At 39.7% G+C, this 18,414-nt stretch overlaps 1 protein-coding gene across 1 annotated transcript in view; it reads right to left on the bottom strand.

The window, feature by feature from the left end:
* The window catches only part of syngap1a (synaptic Ras GTPase activating protein 1a), a 35,175-nt gene extending 22,023 nt beyond the window's left edge, over nt 1-13,152 (bottom strand). Inside the window, exons 1-6 of the mRNA XM_023412317.2 lie at nt 12,991-13,152; nt 5,604-5,692; nt 5,180-5,301; nt 1,083-1,236; nt 468-566; nt 47-286 (exon numbers count right to left, since the gene is read on the bottom strand). Coding sequence (XP_023268085.2) covers nt 47-286; nt 468-566; nt 1,083-1,236; nt 5,180-5,301; nt 5,604-5,692; nt 12,991-13,141 — 855 coding nt within the window. The 5' untranslated portion in view covers nt 13,142-13,152. The remainder of the gene's footprint in view (nt 1-46; nt 287-467; nt 567-1,082; nt 1,237-5,179; nt 5,302-5,603; nt 5,693-12,990) is intronic.
* Between the last annotated feature and the right edge of the window lie 5,262 nt (nt 13,153-18,414).

The following is an 18,414-nucleotide window of genomic DNA, read 5'->3' as shown; positions in this document are numbered from 1 at the left end:
CAATCAATATTTTTAAATGCTTGTTTTACTGGCGCGCTCTCTTTACCTTGCGTCTTTTTTTGTCCGTTTCCTTGTAGAGGTGCAAGCGAAGGCTACGAATGGTAGGCAAATTGTTAAATTCAAAATGCTCGCCCCAGAACACGGTGTCGGTCCGGGGTTTGCTGGTGGTGCGTGCGTACAGCATGTCATCCAGACACAGCTCACAATAGTAGCGTTTCTTAGCTGGAAGGTCTCGAGCTTCAATGATCCACAACTTGAGCACATTGTCCACCCGTCTGCTGTTGTCCTTAAAGTGAAACGACGAATTCTGTTACTGGATTATAACAGTCCTTATTTACATCTGTCCTTAATGTTACACCCTGGATCTTGTAATAAAATAAAAAGTGGCCAGTTGTGGGGGGTTTGGGTAAACATGTTCTGTAATTACTGGAGTTTAAAACAGAAGACAAAAAATCTATTGTATCTACCTTGTTAGGTTTGACAGCTCGTTGCAGATTCTCAATCCACTTGTCTCTCTCTGAAGCTGAGCGACAGGCAAAACATTTTGTCCCTGAACTGGTGGTTACCTTCAATCAAAACATACATATGAGTAAATTTATAATGATGGAATATACCTTATATGGCTGCAACTAATTGTTTTTCAAATTAATAAATTCATCTGTAGTTTATAAATTGTCTGAAATGGCGAAAAATGACAATCACAATTAATTTCCAGTAGCAAAAGCTTACATCTTAAAACCCATGGTTTTTCAATTCAGTTATATAAAACAAAGAAAAACTAGAATAAGTGAATGTTTTTGCATTTTTGCTTCATGAAAAGACTTGAATTGATTAATCAACTTAATTGTTTCAGCACAAATTCCCTAAACCACTAGGTCACCTCATTTCCCTGATTTTCCAGAGAGGCGTGAAGTGGCTTTGTAGTGACACCCGAATAGCTATCTTAACATATTTAAAACACTCTCATAAATAAAATTATATTGGTCAGTTAGTTTAAATATAGTGAGATAAAAATAAATAAATCCTGTAGTAGGTGGGAGTAACTACAGAGAATGGGAGAAAGGTTACACAACTCAACACACCTCAAAGCAGTACTCTTGTCCTAAAATGCTAGAGTGGACAGGTTTGATTATGGCCTCTTCATCCAAAACTAGGTCCAAAGCCTCCGCAGCACTGCTAGGAGAAAGTAGGGACTCATGGGAGTGGGATTCTTTGAAGCTTTGCATCAAGCGAGTCCTGGTAAGAGAAGAAGAACAAGAGATTAATTTACAACCCAAATTTATATCAGTGTTTTCATATAATTCAAAATAAGTCACCACAGCCGAGAAATCCGTGTGAGTCACTCCTGCGATTTGGGTATGATTTATGAGATCTGATCCTTTTATAATGAGTTTATAGTAAAGTTAACACTACCAGATTTTCAGTTCTGGTGTTTGTAATTTGGTCTGTTGACTTGCCTCATGTGACTCATACTGTATTTCAGAAAATGGCCCACAGTATCTCAGATTGTGGTGATGTCTGGAAATGCAATTCTTTAACAACTATACAAGAATTTAAAAATGCTAATGTAAAAGTAATGCTTGTGTTGCCTTCTGTGTAAACGGGGCAAAATTGTAAAAGAGAAACAATTTAGCAGTCACAGTCTGCAGGAATATTGGAGTGCAGGTATAAAAAAGCACAGAGGATTAGACCTAATCATGGGGTAACCTTTAGAACAGGGCAGCTCTATCAAGGAAAGAGTTGGTGGAAGTAGAAGCAGGAAGGTGAGTCAATGCTGTCTCTCAGGCGATGCAAGGTCAGTAGGCCAATTGAAAAAAATGTAGCAAGGAAATCATTTTTTCTGAAGAGTTATGGGATAAAGGAAGTGGACCAAATTAAATCCATTATAGGTACAACTTCAGTATGTGTGTGTTACCATCTCAGCCAGTAACTGGGTGTCTGCCCTTTAGGTTCAGCTGTAGCTTTTCAGGCTAAGGTGGAGCAAATAGACAGTGAATGTGAGCTAGTAAATTGATTTGCTGGCTGACAGAGCTCTAAGATACAGAGGGAGAGTTCCAGTTCTGCAGGCAAAAATACAGAGTTCAAGCTGGTCATTTTTGATTTGATATTTTAGATTTAAAGGGATTGTCCAACATTGTGGGAAATAAGCTTTGCTTTCTCGGCTAGAGTTGAGAATATTGAAATGTATCTCACGTCTGTACTAATGTGAAGCTAGAGCCAGCAGCTGGTTAGCTTATCTTGGCATAAATTCTAGAGGTAGGGGGAACAGCTAGCCTGGATCTGTCCAAAGGAAATCTACACACCAGCTCACCTAAAGCTCATTAATTAACATATCTCATTTGTTTAATTCACACCAAAGTATGAAAACAATTCACCATTTTACAGGGGGTTATGTGCTGAATTATTTCTTCAGCAGGAACAGTAACTTCCTGCAGCCCCCATGTTAACAGTCTTTATGCTAAGCTAAGCTAAGCTAACCAGCGCCTGGCAGCGGTTTCATATTTATTAAACAAATAAGAGAGTGGTATCAATCTTCTCATCTAACTCTCAGTAAGAAAGTGAACTAGGGTAATTCCTTTAATATCTTCTGAAACTGGTTTTGAAAAATGAGTTTATCTGCACTGATCATGAACATTAGCTTTGAGCATAAGAGAGAAAAAAGGGGAAAGGAGAATAGTGGAGAAACTGGTAAAAAGCAAACTGGTAAAACACCTGATAGCTACAAATGTTAAGCACTAATTTAAGGCCATATTCACGGCAAATCATCTACTTTAAGAAGCTGACAGTGCAGTACATGAAAAATGCTTTGGTAAACCGACTTGGCAGCAGAGGTGGAGCAGCTGCGTTGGAAAGCTAGAGTGTGAAGTTGGACGCAGAGGGTTTATAGCAAAGTCAACTTAACAGTACTGAGAGTGAATTAAGCGTGTGTGGGCAGAACTCAAAGCAGGCTGTGAAGGCAGCTGTCTGAAGCAGCGGTGGGAGCGGGTGAATGGCTGTGGTTACAGGGGAAAGCGCACTGATTGAGGTAGAAAGTCACTTTAACCCATACAACATTAAGCTTGCCCCCACGTCTTTCAGTGCTGCCTCCACAGAAACCCTTTGGTTAACATATAATTTGTTCTATCGTCTGCATTTTAGAACACAGAATTTTTACATCCTTTGCTAAACGACATATTCCACATCTCTCTGCATCGGACATCCTCACCTGCCCTAAAACCGTCTATTATGCATTTCCTGTGGCGGGAGGAAAGTGTACTGTCAGCGTAACACTTTTACTTTCTGCCTCTCCTTCTCTAGATTGTTACGTTTCCCATATGTGCGTCGTGACTGGATTGTGTGAGGACTGCATAAAATTTTGATCACAATGCAAGTGAGATTCCTCAGGGATGTGACCTCACGTCAGAATACAAAACAAGAAAAAGCTGTCACGAGAGCCTCTAGAGCTGAGAGCTAGTGCATCCTGACATGATCGGATGATAGAAATCACACTGACAAGATGAACGTGAGCATAATGCAAATCTAGCGGATCCTCCAGAATGTCCAACAGACCTGTGAAGTTAATATCTTTTACCAAAATTAGGCTTTTTGTTAGTTGTCCCGTTGTATGTCGATGATAAGACCACACATTTATACAACTACATATTAATTTTAAAAAAACACAAAAAAACTTTTCTCTCCCTGCATTTCCTGTCTGTCTCTTCAATCTCAATCAGATTAACACATAAAATGCCCACATAAATTAATTAATAATAATAATAATAATAATAATAATAATAATTCAAGTACAATACAATGCAAGACTATGTGGTGAAGGCACATTGGATTTTATATATCTTTTTATCTATCTAAGCTACTATTAGCCATTGGTCATACCAGACCAAGCAAGGCTTTAACAGAAAATCCCCCCAGTTTATTGAAATGAGCAAAGTTATGTTAAATGTCTCATGAATTCAACTTTTATGTCTAACAGGAATAATGTGATAATATTGCTTTCAGAAATGATGTAGTCTCCCTTTAAATAGTTGTTGAGATATTTCAGTAGGCTGCCGTGACATTGTCTTCAATAGAGCCACATGAGAGGCTAAAACACCATGATACAAACAGGGAAATTTACACTTAAAATAAGAATCTAACAGTTGTCATAAATATTATCAGTATCCTCAGTAACAATTGCAACATTCTGCTTTAATACCGAGCACTATAATCATCCTAACTATGCTATACACTGTCATTACAATATGTAATCAGCTGGTCCTATAATAAGAGGCAAACTTGAAGCTAAGTATTGAGGTTAGCAACGTTCTAACTGCAGCAAAAAAAAAAGGGAAGGTAGTCTTCAGCAGCAAAGGTGAGAGGTTTCCATGCAGAGGAATTCTAGCGTTGGGTAGTCACGGCTCACCCACTAAAATAACTCCGTACACAAAGCAGCACGTCAGCCATCCAAGCAAGAACAGATTTCATTGTTTATGGATGAGTAGTGTCAGAAGCTCAAAGCTGCTCACAATGTGAGTGCATAAATAGGCTTATTTAAGTTACATTTACTGTATGTTTCAACTTTGTGATGACTGTGGGGCAGAACTGTGAGGCTCTGCACTGTCAATTAAACTATCAATTAAAGGAATAATCTAAAAGAAAGTTCATGGTCTGTCTCTTCCTGCATGGAGTTGCATATTCTCCCTGGGTTTGTATGAGTTTGTTTATGGTTGTTGTTGTTTGTCTTATTGATCTTAGTGATCTTGACACAACACAAACTGTAACATTACAGGTATTGAGATTGTGATGACACATGTTTACGGCATCAGAAATTTGGCTGATTTTACTTTATTACGTGTGACAAGACAGCTTTGATTTGATGAATAATTATTTTTGTAACCATAGGAAAACAAAGCCAATATAAATCACAAGGGAAAATGTGGTGGATTGAAACCATGGCCTCTGCGGCCTTTTCATTACATGTGTCCTGCATGAACTGTGAACACTAACTCACTCCTATGTAGGAATATGTTTGTTAGACCTGTGATAAACTGGCAACCTGTCCACAGTGTTTGGCTTGGCTTTTGCCCAAAACATTGTGGGACAGGCTCCAACCCCTCATGAGACTCAGAATATGCAACTAGAGGCTGGATGACCGGTACTACCTGAAATTATAGGAGGGTTTTATACAATAAAAGTTAATTACCTCTCTTGGTCGGCACTACGAAACCGGGGCAAAATCATTTGTCTGAAGCTGCTGGTACGGTCCAGTTTGGGCTGACTTTTGGCCCTCTTGATGGAACCCTTCAACCTTCGATTGAGAAAACTCTGAAGATTCATCAAGGGAAAATAGAAAAAAAGACAGTTCAGAAGAGCAGAGTACTGCATAAATCAATAAAAATATCCATCATTTACTAAAATGCTTAGACCCAAAACTGTATGTATGAGAATTTTACAGATTTGATTCTTATCTATGAAAGTGTAAACCCTCATTCAAGCATCAAATTGGCTTTGCTTCCCAAGGGAGAATTAGTAATTTACAATATCAGACTGGACCTAAAAAAGCCAATCTGTATTTATTTTCTATGTGAGATGGCACTGTAAGATATAACAGGCTTTGCTGTACTCACCGGCTGTCTGAAGGGCTGTGGGGTGGTATTGGGAGGGGTTTCCATGCTTGACTGTCTTGCAGAGGCAAAACTTGCCCTGCGAGATTGGTCTATGAGGAAGGAGTGCAAAAAAGATGAAAAAAAAAAAACAAGAAAAAAGGTGATCAATAAATATGAAATACATAGGGTTATTCTAGATAATATAAATTATATATATATATAATATAAACTGATTTGTATTTGAATTTTTATCTGCATCCGGTTCCAAAAACAGTAACAAATTAGTAATTATGATCATAAATGCTAAAACACATTAGTCCAGTATTGTATGATTGCTTCATAAAGGGTATAACAGTTAAACAGATCATGTAATTATAATGTTGAATCATAATGTAACATGGACTTTCATTTACTTCTTATTGTATGTCATGGGATAATTCCTGATGTCCTTGTTACATTAAAAAATTAAAAGTACGATATGTTGCACCCTTTATGAGGTCATAACCAACATTTTTGTATATTTAGACAAATTATAACATTGTCTTATTCATAGCTTCATTACCCTGGAGCTGATTTGGTAACATGTATAAGGGAAACAGCATCAGAAATCATGACAGAACACACAATAATCACAAGCCAGCTACTAGCACATCAACAATGCAGAATAGTAGGTGTAAGTGAAGCTCACCAACAAGGACAGACAGCTACAGCCTCCAAAGAACTACAAAGAACAACATCATGACAATCTGAAAGACACTTGCAAAGCAGCTATTTTTCTCCCTTCCACTGGAATACTTTTTATATCTGAGACCAATAGAAAATGGGGTGAATCCTGATGTGAGAACTATATTGGACACCTATATAATCCGAGGAGGAAACACACTCTTATGAGTCATCTTGAACCTCGCAGTCTTTGTCTGACTTTAGGCCTCTGCAAACTCTGGAGCATGGAGATGGATCTATAAAAGCATGAGCTGCTATCTTTAGGGAATCCGATCTGATGCGTCCTCTATATGACTGTGTGCTGACTGAAGAAAGATAGGGCCAATGCCCAGGAGTAGGAGAATCGTGAATACTCCATATATTACTCTTTATCTCGCCATACAAACAACAGGAATGCAAGAGGGGTTTCATAAACAGCAGAATGAACGTGGGTTTTGGAGCACAGTGTAAATTTTCCTCCCTCTTTCATTCCTAATCGTTTATTTCATACTCTGGTTTCAGACCGGTGAATCACTACCCACGTCTGATTTGTTTGATTCCAACCTGTCTGGTTTTACCCCATTGAAGCGATTTACCCGTTACAGGAACAGCTGACCAATCGGAGCTTACTAGGTGGGACAAAGAATGGGGATGACATCTTCCTTACATAGCTTACATAGCTACGTAGTACATTCATTAAAAATGCTGACAGAAAAATGGTGGCAAGCTTCGATGAGATTGACATTGCTGTACAAGTTGTTGTAAGCTGAGTTAGAGAAATAACAACTTAAAATGACATATGCCTTTGATCAGTGTGAAAAACACATTAACTGCTCTATGCAACCACTACCGCAGTTTCCTTGTCAACTTAAAATTACATTAATGGGACGGATACATCAATTAAAGATAAGGACAAAACATTTCAAAATATCCTCCCTTCGCTTTAAGAAATCAGATAAAAGGAACACGATGCCAGTCAAAAAAAAGTGAAGCTACACACAGATCAGCGTTTGTGATGACAGCAATACAAGGGAGAATGAAGTGTAGTCTTTACTTGAGGCCGAAGATGATTTTTCAGCCCTGGTTGTACAAGAGACCCACATTCAAATTTTTATTCACAATGGCTATTGTTAAGATTTTATTAGCTTTTTTTCTTTTTTTTAGCTTGTTGCATAATCAAACTCACCATCATACATTTGATACTTTGAAGCATTGTTGAGAATGTCACTGATTCATCCATAGGTTTGTCTCTTAAAGCTAAAAATGTGATCAGGTTTCATGTTGATATTCACTCTGCTCTTCTATTTTTGTCCCCGATTGATCTGTTGGGGTAATTTTTCTTTCTTTTTTTTTCAGAAATTACCCATTACCCAAAGGAGCTGGGGGGTTTTTTCCCCCCTTTTGCTACAGAGAATCAAAACACTCTGTCATCCTATGATTTCCCTGCTCCCAAAGCCTGTAAATAGGCTACTCTCCAGGTTCTATTCTGAATCCCAGCTAATTGTTTGGTATCCATGGAAACAACTCTGAGGGCTTCTACTTGAACTGTAGAAGATATTGGCACACAACTGCACAATAAAGATGATGAAAAAGTAACATGCCGCACAACACAGTGTTTCTGTGAACACACGAGTGAACTGATCAGACCTATCAGCTGCCCACGAGGGGAAATCTTCCTCAGCTGGAGGAAACATTGCAGCTTCCTTTGTGTCTCATGTGGGGCTGAATTCTGACACTTCTCAGAGGCAGACGAACATTGGTTTGATTGAATGACCCTGCGGAGGAACATTTAGCATATTTCCGAGTCTAACACCGCTGCCACAAAACCAGTCACCTGCAGCATGTGGTGCTCTAAGTAAACGTGACATATTAGAACACATGGATGTGTTCACATGGGCTATTCTGAATGTAAATTGCTGTCAGGACGGAGTGTGTGGGTGGCAACAGCCTCTAGCTAACTGAGATACAGAGGGAGAGAAAGACAGAAAGAGGAAGACTGTGAGTGGGTGTTGGAGAAATATACTCAACCTTTACCGTATATGTCTTTACTGATACATATTTGGAAACTTTGTTAATAAACAGAACAAAATCATAACCGTTTTCACAGGAAGGATTTTTTTGGGTATAGACAAAAAATAGATGCAGTATAAGGATACAATGTGCCATCTCTCAAGTAAGTGATCATGACAGACGCAGCTCTAACAAATTTTCATTAAACACGTTTCATTAAATAGTGAAATTAAGTAATTGCTATTAGTTTTGAAGGTATTTGGTCATAAAACAAAAATATTGGTCAGGGAATCATCAAAGTCAGGAGGTCTCTGGTCACCATGCATATCGCATCGAATTTCATGGCAATCCATCTAATACCTGTTTATGGACCAAAGTGGTGGACTGACCAATGACTTTAAATTTGGGAATGGGAGGGCATTGCTACTGGTCAGTACTATGTATCAACAAATACCATGAGCTAAAGTATCAGGATCAGTATCAGAGGAGAAAAGTTGGATTAATGCATCACTAACTACAATACAATCCTAAATACTGCCTGTTTGTTGGCTTGCAGATGCACTTTTTTCTTTTTCTTTTTTAAAGAAAAGGCTCAAGATTCTATGTGAACAAGTTTTCACACTTATTAAAAAGCAGTTAACAGCCCCACACAGTTATTTAAGTTATTTTACAGTTTGACTGTGTCCTCTCAAGTGATGCCTGTGTCATCTGGAGGACACAACTATGACTAAAGAAATAATAGCATGGCCAAAATTCCCCCAGAGAATACTGCTGGGATGATATATGGTTTCAGGGTGGTAAGTTTGTCTATATAGTACGGTGAATGTTCCAAAAGGTTTGAATCAACAAACCTCTACAGTTGAATGTGATCATAATGCAGAGACTCTATAACTTGTTTTATGCAATTTAATATTTAAACAAATAAAATCAAGTCACTACATAAAATCATCCCAAAGTAAACACTAGGATGAGGAATCTGATTATCAGTTGCACTTTCACTCATGAGAATCTGCACTCTTTATGCTAATTGATGTCGCAATCTGTTCTTTTGCAGCTCTAATATTAATTTGGTTTGATGCCACATGTTTGAGGCCTCTCCAGTGTAATGAGAGCTACAAATGACACAATTTACATCTCATGATTCACCGCACTGAGGTCGGGAGCTGACCCCTTTGAGAAAAGTGAATGTGTTTGATTTTATTGTAACTGCCCAGTTTGTCTTGGAGTGACAGTGTTTCCAGAAACAGATCACACACACGTGATCCTGTTATGTCTGGTCTGGAGAATCTGACCACAAGGAGCCTCCGGTGACTCACAGACAGGCCTACTGGTGCAGATGTCACATTCATGTCATATAGAAGTCTATGTAATTGCCGTATTCAGACTAGTAAATAATGTTCATGTCAAACAACCAACTTACAATCAACTGGAAATTATGGCTGGGAATTTGCCATTTTTCCAACAAGTCCAGTATTATAAATCAATATGGCATCAATTTAACACGGTTTCTTCAACCAGGACATTGATGTTGAGGCAAAGGCTTAACTTTCATTTACTTAAGACGTTTTAACTCTGTAACTGATCTGCTTTCTGACAGTCATAGTTACTAGTGCATGTATCTATTCAAAAGCATCAGACTTAAAACGGAAAGCATTTGATGACACAGTTAACTAATTTAAAACTAGAATTACCGCCGCACAGTTGTCTGCCTCCGCCAAGCAGCCAAGGTGCAGGAAATATTGTCACAATCTCCCCTTCCTGAGTTACAGCACTGAATAATGGCCAGAAGTGTTTTGCAGAACATTATGATGTCACAGTTAAGTTGACCTTTGACTATCTGGATATAAAATGTCATCACTTTTATCACATCACATTTATCCTATTGACCTTTGACCACCAAAATATAATCAGTTCATCCTTGAGTCCAAGTGAATGTTTGTGCCAAATTTGGCACTGGCGTTACTGAGATATCGCGTTCACAAGAACAGGGTGGACAGATGGATGGACAAATGTGAAGCTATTCCCTTGAAGAGTTCCCGAGATACTATTTTCACGAGGCAAAAACTATATTTTGTAAGGTCATCGTGACCTTGACCTTTGACCACTAGAGTCTAATCAGTACATCTTTGAGTACTAATGAATGTTTGTGCCAAATTTGAAGAAGTTCTCTCAAGGCGTGACTGGGATGCCGCATTCACGGACGGGCAGACAATCCAAAAACATAAAAATATAACATTTACTTTTCATGCCTCCACGCCAGCGACAGCCAGGCCCAGAGGCGTGAAAAGTCAATGTTATATTTTGACAGACTGAACGGTAATGACAGTAGCCTTGTAATGTGAGCACCCAGCTCCCGTCATGATGATGGCTTAAACAAAAGGAAGTTAGCCTTTGTGTATATTGCGTGTGGAGTACAGATGCCAGCTGTCCCATTTTCAAACAATAACGGTAACATTTCAGGACATGAACATGTAGCCGACATGTTATTAATATAAAGTTAGTAGCCTTACATTGGCATCCCTAGACCATAACGACTCATATGATGGCTGGGGAGGTCAACAACACACATTTGACCATCAGCAACTCTCAAGGTTTTAACAACCGCACAAGAGGTTAAATGACGCTTTTATCGAAAGCAAGGTGAGAGATGAAACGTCTTCAAGAAAACCTCAAGCAAGTCCTTTATATAGCACTTCGAAACACAATGACCTGGATGACTGAGAATCTTTACAGACTCAAGAAAGGCTTGTTTAAGAAAATAAATGCAGATTGATAAATTACAGTGGGTCAAAGGTGGCTTATTTGCTTATAATGAATTCATTAGCATCACAGCTGTTGAAAAACTACAGACAGTGCAAGTGTGTGCAGAAAGTTAAGGCCATTCATTAACAGTGAGCTGTCCAAACAATCAGCCTGCATGACTGACAGGAGCAAAACCTTGCTACATCAACCTTGTGGCTCTTTGACAAGCCAGCAGCATCACTCCAGGAGGTTTGACACGGTTCAAGTGTGAGCAGGGATTTACAAAACACAGAATTACATTGGAGAAGCCTAGCACACAGAGACATACACTGTTGGCATTTAAAGAATCACCTGCTTGATGGAATAAACTCTTGTCTTGCTATGCCTGGTGATTTCAAATGAAAGGTGAATAAACATAAGGGCTATTTTTTATACAGTTAAACTGCCTTCTGACAACAAACTTGGAGGAATTCATATAGTCAAAGCACCTCAATTACGCACCCTACATAATACAGTACATAGCCTACATACACTCAAAGGTTTAAGGCATTAAAAACTTAATAGTGCTTTAATTGCAAGATGTTTAAATGGAGAAAAAACAAATGGAGATAAAATAAGGACCAGTGACACTTCTGACTATGTTCAGAGCCACTCTGGTGCTATGTTTAGATACAGCACTGTAATCAAGTAAATATAAAATGCACAGAAGAGGTAGAGCAGCAGGATTTGAAAGCAGAGGTGGGTGGAAGGTTTGAGGAATAAGGGGCAGTGTGGGCGCGAGGGAGCCACGGGAAAGAACCTGCGATCGGCTTGAAAACTGACAGATATTTTTGGAGGAACAGAAAGAAAGTGACTTCTAACATCCTGCAATGAAACCACGATTTCTTAGGGCCAAGAGACTGGATTTTTTAAAAATGTAAATGCTCTCTGAGCAGAGGAAGGCATAAGAACAGCAACCTAAAAAAACAATCTGAAGTTGCTCTCCATCACGCGTGTTTTCCAGCATTCCCATCTCTCTCCTGCCTGTCCCTCTGCCTGTGTGTGAGCCAGCCAAGGGGAATGTGGCCTAGTTACCATAGGAACATGTTTGTAGCTTGTGCGCTGTTCTCCATCAACACTACCTTCATTTTCACTAATGTATTTAGAAACATTATTGTGGTGCTTGTAAATGAGCAGACTCAAATTAAAGAGCTGAAAACAGTGAAAATGAAATTCTACCAATTAAGCAGCGGTTTGAAGCTCTTAACACTGACTGTTCTGAGGTACTTCTGTATTATATCACCACATTATAGTTCATGTTGAGGTGATTTTCTACCAGGACTTCCCCAACAGTATAATCTGCCTCTTGTTTGTTTCTACTCAACCCAAAACCAGCGGACTTAATGTTTGAAATGAAAAAACAACTTTACACGCTGCACTAACTAACAAAAAGATAAATAAGTCTTCCTGTCCCTTGGTGAGAGCAGAAATGGCTGCTTTCATCTGGGGAAGTAAAGAGTATAGAGAGGAGGAAGAGTATATCAAAGCTGGAGTAAAAGGTAAATGGTGCTATCAAACCTAGAGGATGTCAAAATAAAACTGTATGACAAAGCAGGGCTCAGAGAGTGAGTGATGCTCCGGTGTAGGATTGAGTGGTAAAAAATCCTCAATATATTGAGGTACTTTTGTAAAGCTTCATAGTGCTAAAAAGGACCGGAAAGCCACAGCAGAGGAAAAAGAGCCAGAGCGGCACAGCTGAGGCTTAAGTGTATGTCAAACCTTTCATTAACCATTGGCAGCAGCGTTGGCTGTGTGTGTCAGAGAAACCAGTGGATTGCAAGGGAACATATAAAAACATATATAACAGAGAAAAATCTTATTGGACCACAACAGACTGGAGAAGAGGCTGAGAAACTGCAGTAGGGACAGCTGACAGTGGAGAGAAGTTGACCAGTTTGGGGCTAAACTGACTCACTTGGGGTTAAAACTCCAGATCCGCCACAGCAAACCTCCGCTTGACCAACCAACCCAAACTGACTCTGATGCGGCAGCCACGTCTTTGAAGATGTGTCCATGCAGCTATATGGCACAGACACAAGTTTGTTTTTCTTTTTAGCTTTTGACATTGTTGGTCCAACAGTCACTATACAGCAATGACAAAAAAAAGAATACAAGAAAAATATAAACATGTTATCGTGTTTGAAAAATCATTTTGTCTCATGTTGCACAAATAACACAAGAAGAATTGTAACTTGCAGCTTCAATTTTGGTTTGGAGTTGGTAATACAGTCACACCTAAATTTCACACACCACAGAAAAGAAAACTGAAAAGCTGCAGGACACAGTAAATTATAAATTTGTATTACAAGTCACACTCAACTGATCATAGCTGCCCTTTATAGACTTGTAGGCAAAATGTCATTATGCTGCTTAACCACAAGCTGTTACTATGATTAATTGATAAGCATTCCTACAGACACATCAGTATTTAATTCCCATGTTTTCTATTCCTAGTTCCCTAACTGGAATTTCAGAAAGAAAGGTTGGATGCATATTTTAAGTGTCATCCAAACAAACAGGGACATTTGGAAAACATTCAAGATATTTAATTATTCTCCGATGCCGGCTTCTGTAGAGACTGTCCAAATCATAACATCCATTTTTCTTAAAAACAGCTGTTGGTTACAGCTGCATGAGATGCTAACTAGTAAGGCTGCCAACGTAAATGAGACGTCTGAGGTGGTTAACTCAAGTTACAGAGTAAGAGGATGAGGATATGAGGAAAGGTTTGTTGGGTAGTTCTGCAAGAGTAAACATAACAGTATTATGTGGTAGAAGATTGTTAAATTGTGTTAAGTGAGAACAGAGGCTCAGCATGGGGAAAAAAATTACCAGAAAGATAAAAATAACTTTTGTTTTCTCTGTTGGTTTACTCTCAAAATTATAAGGATGGGAAAAGAATTCATGGCCTGAGGCAAAACAGAACAATTTGAGAAGATTGCAGGACAGGAGCTCGCTGACAGACTTCCCTACTATTTCTATTTATTTATTTATTTTTTTAGAGAACATTCGAACAGACTGACAAAGCCTTTCTGTCCTTGGCAGCAAGAGAAAGCCCCCTCTGTGCATTGCACTGAAGATGGCTGAAAAGCAGCAGAATTATGACGGAAACTTGGTGTTGGAGAAGAGTCAGCTCTTTGCCGGCTGTCAGGCTCCCGGCTGACAACTGTGGCAGAGTGGCAAGAAGACCAGATTCTCACCAGTTCACCAGAAAGATTAATAGACGTCCATTACTTACAATTTTCTATTTCAGCTAAACTAACAAAATAATTCCATTAAGAGATAGTTGATATAGTTCTTATCCTACATAGATGCACATTTTATATGGAGGAAGACAAGGAAATCCTGTGAGGGGGAGTGAGTCAGAGTGAGCTGGACTTATCTTGTTCTATCTAGTGTGCAGCCTCAGACATTTCATTAACTGGAGCTCTTCTCTCTCCACTGCATTATGTTTTTTTTTTTTTTAAGGTGGGGAACTGTATGCAAGAGTCCACAGTCATTTAAGTGTGCAATACAGTGGACCATGAAGATGGTGGACACGAATCATATCATCACTGTTATAAAATATCCTAACATCAACTACATCTGTTCCTGCGGGTTGAGGTGTAGGAAAACTGTCACAGCAAGAAAAAAAAAAAAAACATTTATCATCAGCAAACCTCTTTTTTTCCCATTGCTAAATCAACCCTGGGAAAACCTGAGTTATCTTTTACTTTGCTCTAATTTAAGTGAAATTAGAGAATCATCTCTTAAGATATCATTATGCATATCTGAGCTCCCAGAAAAGCCCCATGTAGTCTGCGCAGGTGTTCACTGTGCAACACCCAGGGATAGCTAATTAGCAAACTGCAGGTATCAGTGAAATCAATGCAAAATGGCAAGAAAGTCTGGCCGAGTCTAGAGCTGCTCACTGCCAGTCAACCAAGGCCTTTGCACTGACTTCACCTGAGGAGAGCGGCAGGTTTGTACAGACATTACATTTAAAATTCTCTTGAATAAAATAACTTATATGAATTAATTATATCCTACTCAGTGTGCCATGATATATAAGTAAGTAATTTGATGAAAGATGCGCCATGAGGGCAACAGTTGGGATACAATGAACTATCAATCTATTGGATGCCACAAAATGCATTTTGTTATATCCTGTCAAGAACGTGGTGCATAATAAGAGGTTCCTATGTGGAAACCCTCCATAAACTGTCTTATTTTTACTGTCTCAGCCCATTTTTACAGCCAGGAAGTCCTTACAGTTGAATATTTTGGTTTTATGCCAAATAACATAAACAGCCTACACATTTTTATGAGAATGTCTCTAAAATAATCTATTAAACTATTCCTAAGTAAATTCTACTAAAGAAAACACATGAAAGATGTGCGCACTAGGTATTAATATAAAATTCTAAAGCATCATCAGAAGTCACGCAGCCTGCAATGGATCACCTTAAAACAGGTTCAGGCTCAGCAACACACTGTACCTGAACACCTGTCCTCTGTGTAGGTGTGCTGATACACCTGAGCAGCATGAGTGACCGTCACAGCTGTATCAACACCTGCTATAGTCCCTGCTGCCTGAGCTGTAGACTCATATTCAGGCTGTAAGGTGGACAACCAGCTTTAACACCTAGCTGGCATGTCCAGCTGTCTCTGACACTTCACTGTGACGTGGGCTGGACATATATAATATGGCAAGTTTTGGTGTAAGCCACTTCCCCCTCTGTCCACACCTGTGTACAACACTTACCCAAAAACTCAGGACTTCCTGGTGACGAAATCTTGACAGCTTAGTTACATCTGTGGTTGCAGACTGAATCCCGTGGGTTTCCAGGGCACTTGGGAAGGGGCTGAGGTCCCAGGTTTACTTGCTTTTTGGGACAAAGGTAGAATCAGTTTGTGCAGACCTGAGAGACGGTTTCCAAATAAAAGGCCAGTGTTGTCCTCTTTGAGAGATGGTTGTATTTCAATCATTAGGCCAATTTGTGTGTTCAAAGTGGGCAGCTCTTGTTTCTCACCTATGCTGCAGTGTGTCCATACATGCCTTTGTCAGGTGTGAAGGCTTCTGAGGAAAACGTGAAGCTGGCTGTCACAGGGATCCCACTGCCTTCAGTTCAGTCCATCACTGAAGCCAAAGCTTGTCCATCAGCAGTGGCTCTGTTGTGCAGCTCAGCAGCTCTCCTCTGCTTATCCTCCCTCTCTTCTTCCTCTGCTCCCTGTCCTCCAACTCTATTGCAATCCAGGAACTGAGATGTGATCCCAATGCAGCTTCTTCTGTAATAAAGAGAATCTCTCCTGAGGACAGGTTTTGTCATCTTAATTGTTTGTTCTGGGCACATGTGACTTCAAACAGCCGCTGCGTCGCTTTATTATCTGGCAATAATACGAACTCCTGTTTGTGCTTTTGGTCTAACGATCCACAGAGCCAATTAGTTCATCACTTATCATTTACATTTACATTTAAAACACTCTACAGAGATCAACGACACTGCACGGATTCTGTACGATTACAACTGCAGCACACTGCACATTAATCATGCCGATTACAGATATTGAAATAAGGATAATATTGAAGGTGATGCCTGTGAGCTATGCCAACTCTGAGCATCACACAAACCTACTGCACACTGTGCGCACTAAAACCACAGAAGCATCAAAATAAACATCCCAGGGGTATATACAGGCGAAATCCCGATGATGTGCAGCAGCACCTGAACAATATCTGATTCATGTACATTTTTTGTTGACGTGCTCCTTGTTTCTAGCTCGACTGATTCAATCTTGGAAAGCGTCTGTAGTTCACCCTGCGTGGCATAACGACGTCCTCATAATCCAAAAATTCGTTACGAGAGGGTGAATCCGGTGCCAAATTGACGCTGTGTCCTTTGCGCTCTCGCGGTCCGTCACACCTAATTTTGATTTAACGGCAGTGCGTGAAAAAAGGTGCTCGGTAAACCGAGAAGTCTCTCCCTGGAGGGCGGAGATAGTGCGTGAGATAGACAGAAACAGAAACCAACGCCTCCAAAGGCAGGCGAGTCCGCCCTGCGCTGTTCCATCTCTGGAGTTTGTAACACCCGAAAATAAAACGAAGTGATGACGGCCGGCCGCCCACTGCGCCGAATAATTACGATGGAGATGAGGTTTGGGAGTATAACAAAGTTCATTGAAGTTACTTCTTCAATATGGAGAGTGGGCAAAATGTCTCTTGGGTTAAAGTAGGGATGCTGCTTTTAATAAGGCTGAAGTTTGTACACCTGAAAAATGTCCATAAATTTAATTTTAGCCAACAGTAGGTGGGAAAGCGATGCTTTTCATAGATTTGGGATCTGTCAGAACATACACTTAATCATTTTCCTGTAAACAACATTTTAATTGGACAGTGCTCTCAGCAGCTGCAAGGTGTAGCCTAGTGGTGACAAATGGGGAAATAGATGTTGACTGGCACAACAGATTCCTTATAACAAGATCCCCAGGGCCCCCGAAAGCCCCAGGTTCACTGTGTAGGAATGATGTTTTATGGTAACTTCATTTTAACTTTGCTTTAGAACTTTGGCCAGGTTTGACTTTTCTGCCAGACAACCACGCATTTTTTTATTGGAGCCCCCTGCCTTGGCACAATTGCTGCACTACTGGACCCACACAGAGCTTGAGTCAGTCTGAAGGCAGCTTTAGTTCCCAGTATACATTAAGGTCCAAAAACACCTGATGCTACATTTCTCACAATGCACCTTTAGATAGACTTGCCCTGCTTGCTAAATGCCCACAACTTTCAAATTCCATGTCAGTTTGTATCACTGGTTTTCTGTTACAAATTTTATAGTCTTCAAGTAGAAAATGAGATAACCGTGATTACATCACTAAGACATCATCCGGGTTATTTTCCCAGGCCCCCCACAGAGACAGACAAAAGGATACAACTATTTCCACAGGTTGAGTGGTACTCTGAGTGACAAAGAACTCGAGTAAATAAGTGGAGTTCCCCTTTCAGCTGAAGCTAATATGAGTGGTCAGCAGTTGGAGTTAGCCAAATGAAGAGAGTATTTTCCAAATATAGTCTTTTTTTCTTTTTAGCATGAAATTGCCTCTTTGTGTGTGAAGTGTTTCCTTGCAGAGATGCAGTGGAGGTATAGTCATACAAAAAGGCAAAAAGTGTAACTTTTGAAGATACACACTTGATTTGACTAATTCAGATTGTTTACCCTCGTTAGCTTCTGCAGCTCTTGGATTTTGTCCCTGATTTCTTACATTGGAGACCTGCTACAAAGGGAGGAAGATTAATAATAGAAGACCAGCATCTATTTCAGTGTATAATATAGGCATGCAAGTATTGTCTAAGACAGTCTTG

Source organism: Seriola lalandi, unplaced genomic scaffold, assembly GCF_002814215.2.
Source record: "Seriola lalandi dorsalis isolate HSWRI2012SDOR001 ecotype SW California unplaced genomic scaffold, Sedor1 jcf7180002054476, whole genome shotgun sequence".
NCBI classification, from domain to species: Eukaryota; Metazoa; Chordata; class Actinopteri; order Carangiformes; family Carangidae; genus Seriola; species Seriola lalandi.
Note: the sequence above shows the minus strand (reverse complement) of the source record. Positions and strands in the feature narration are given on the sequence as shown.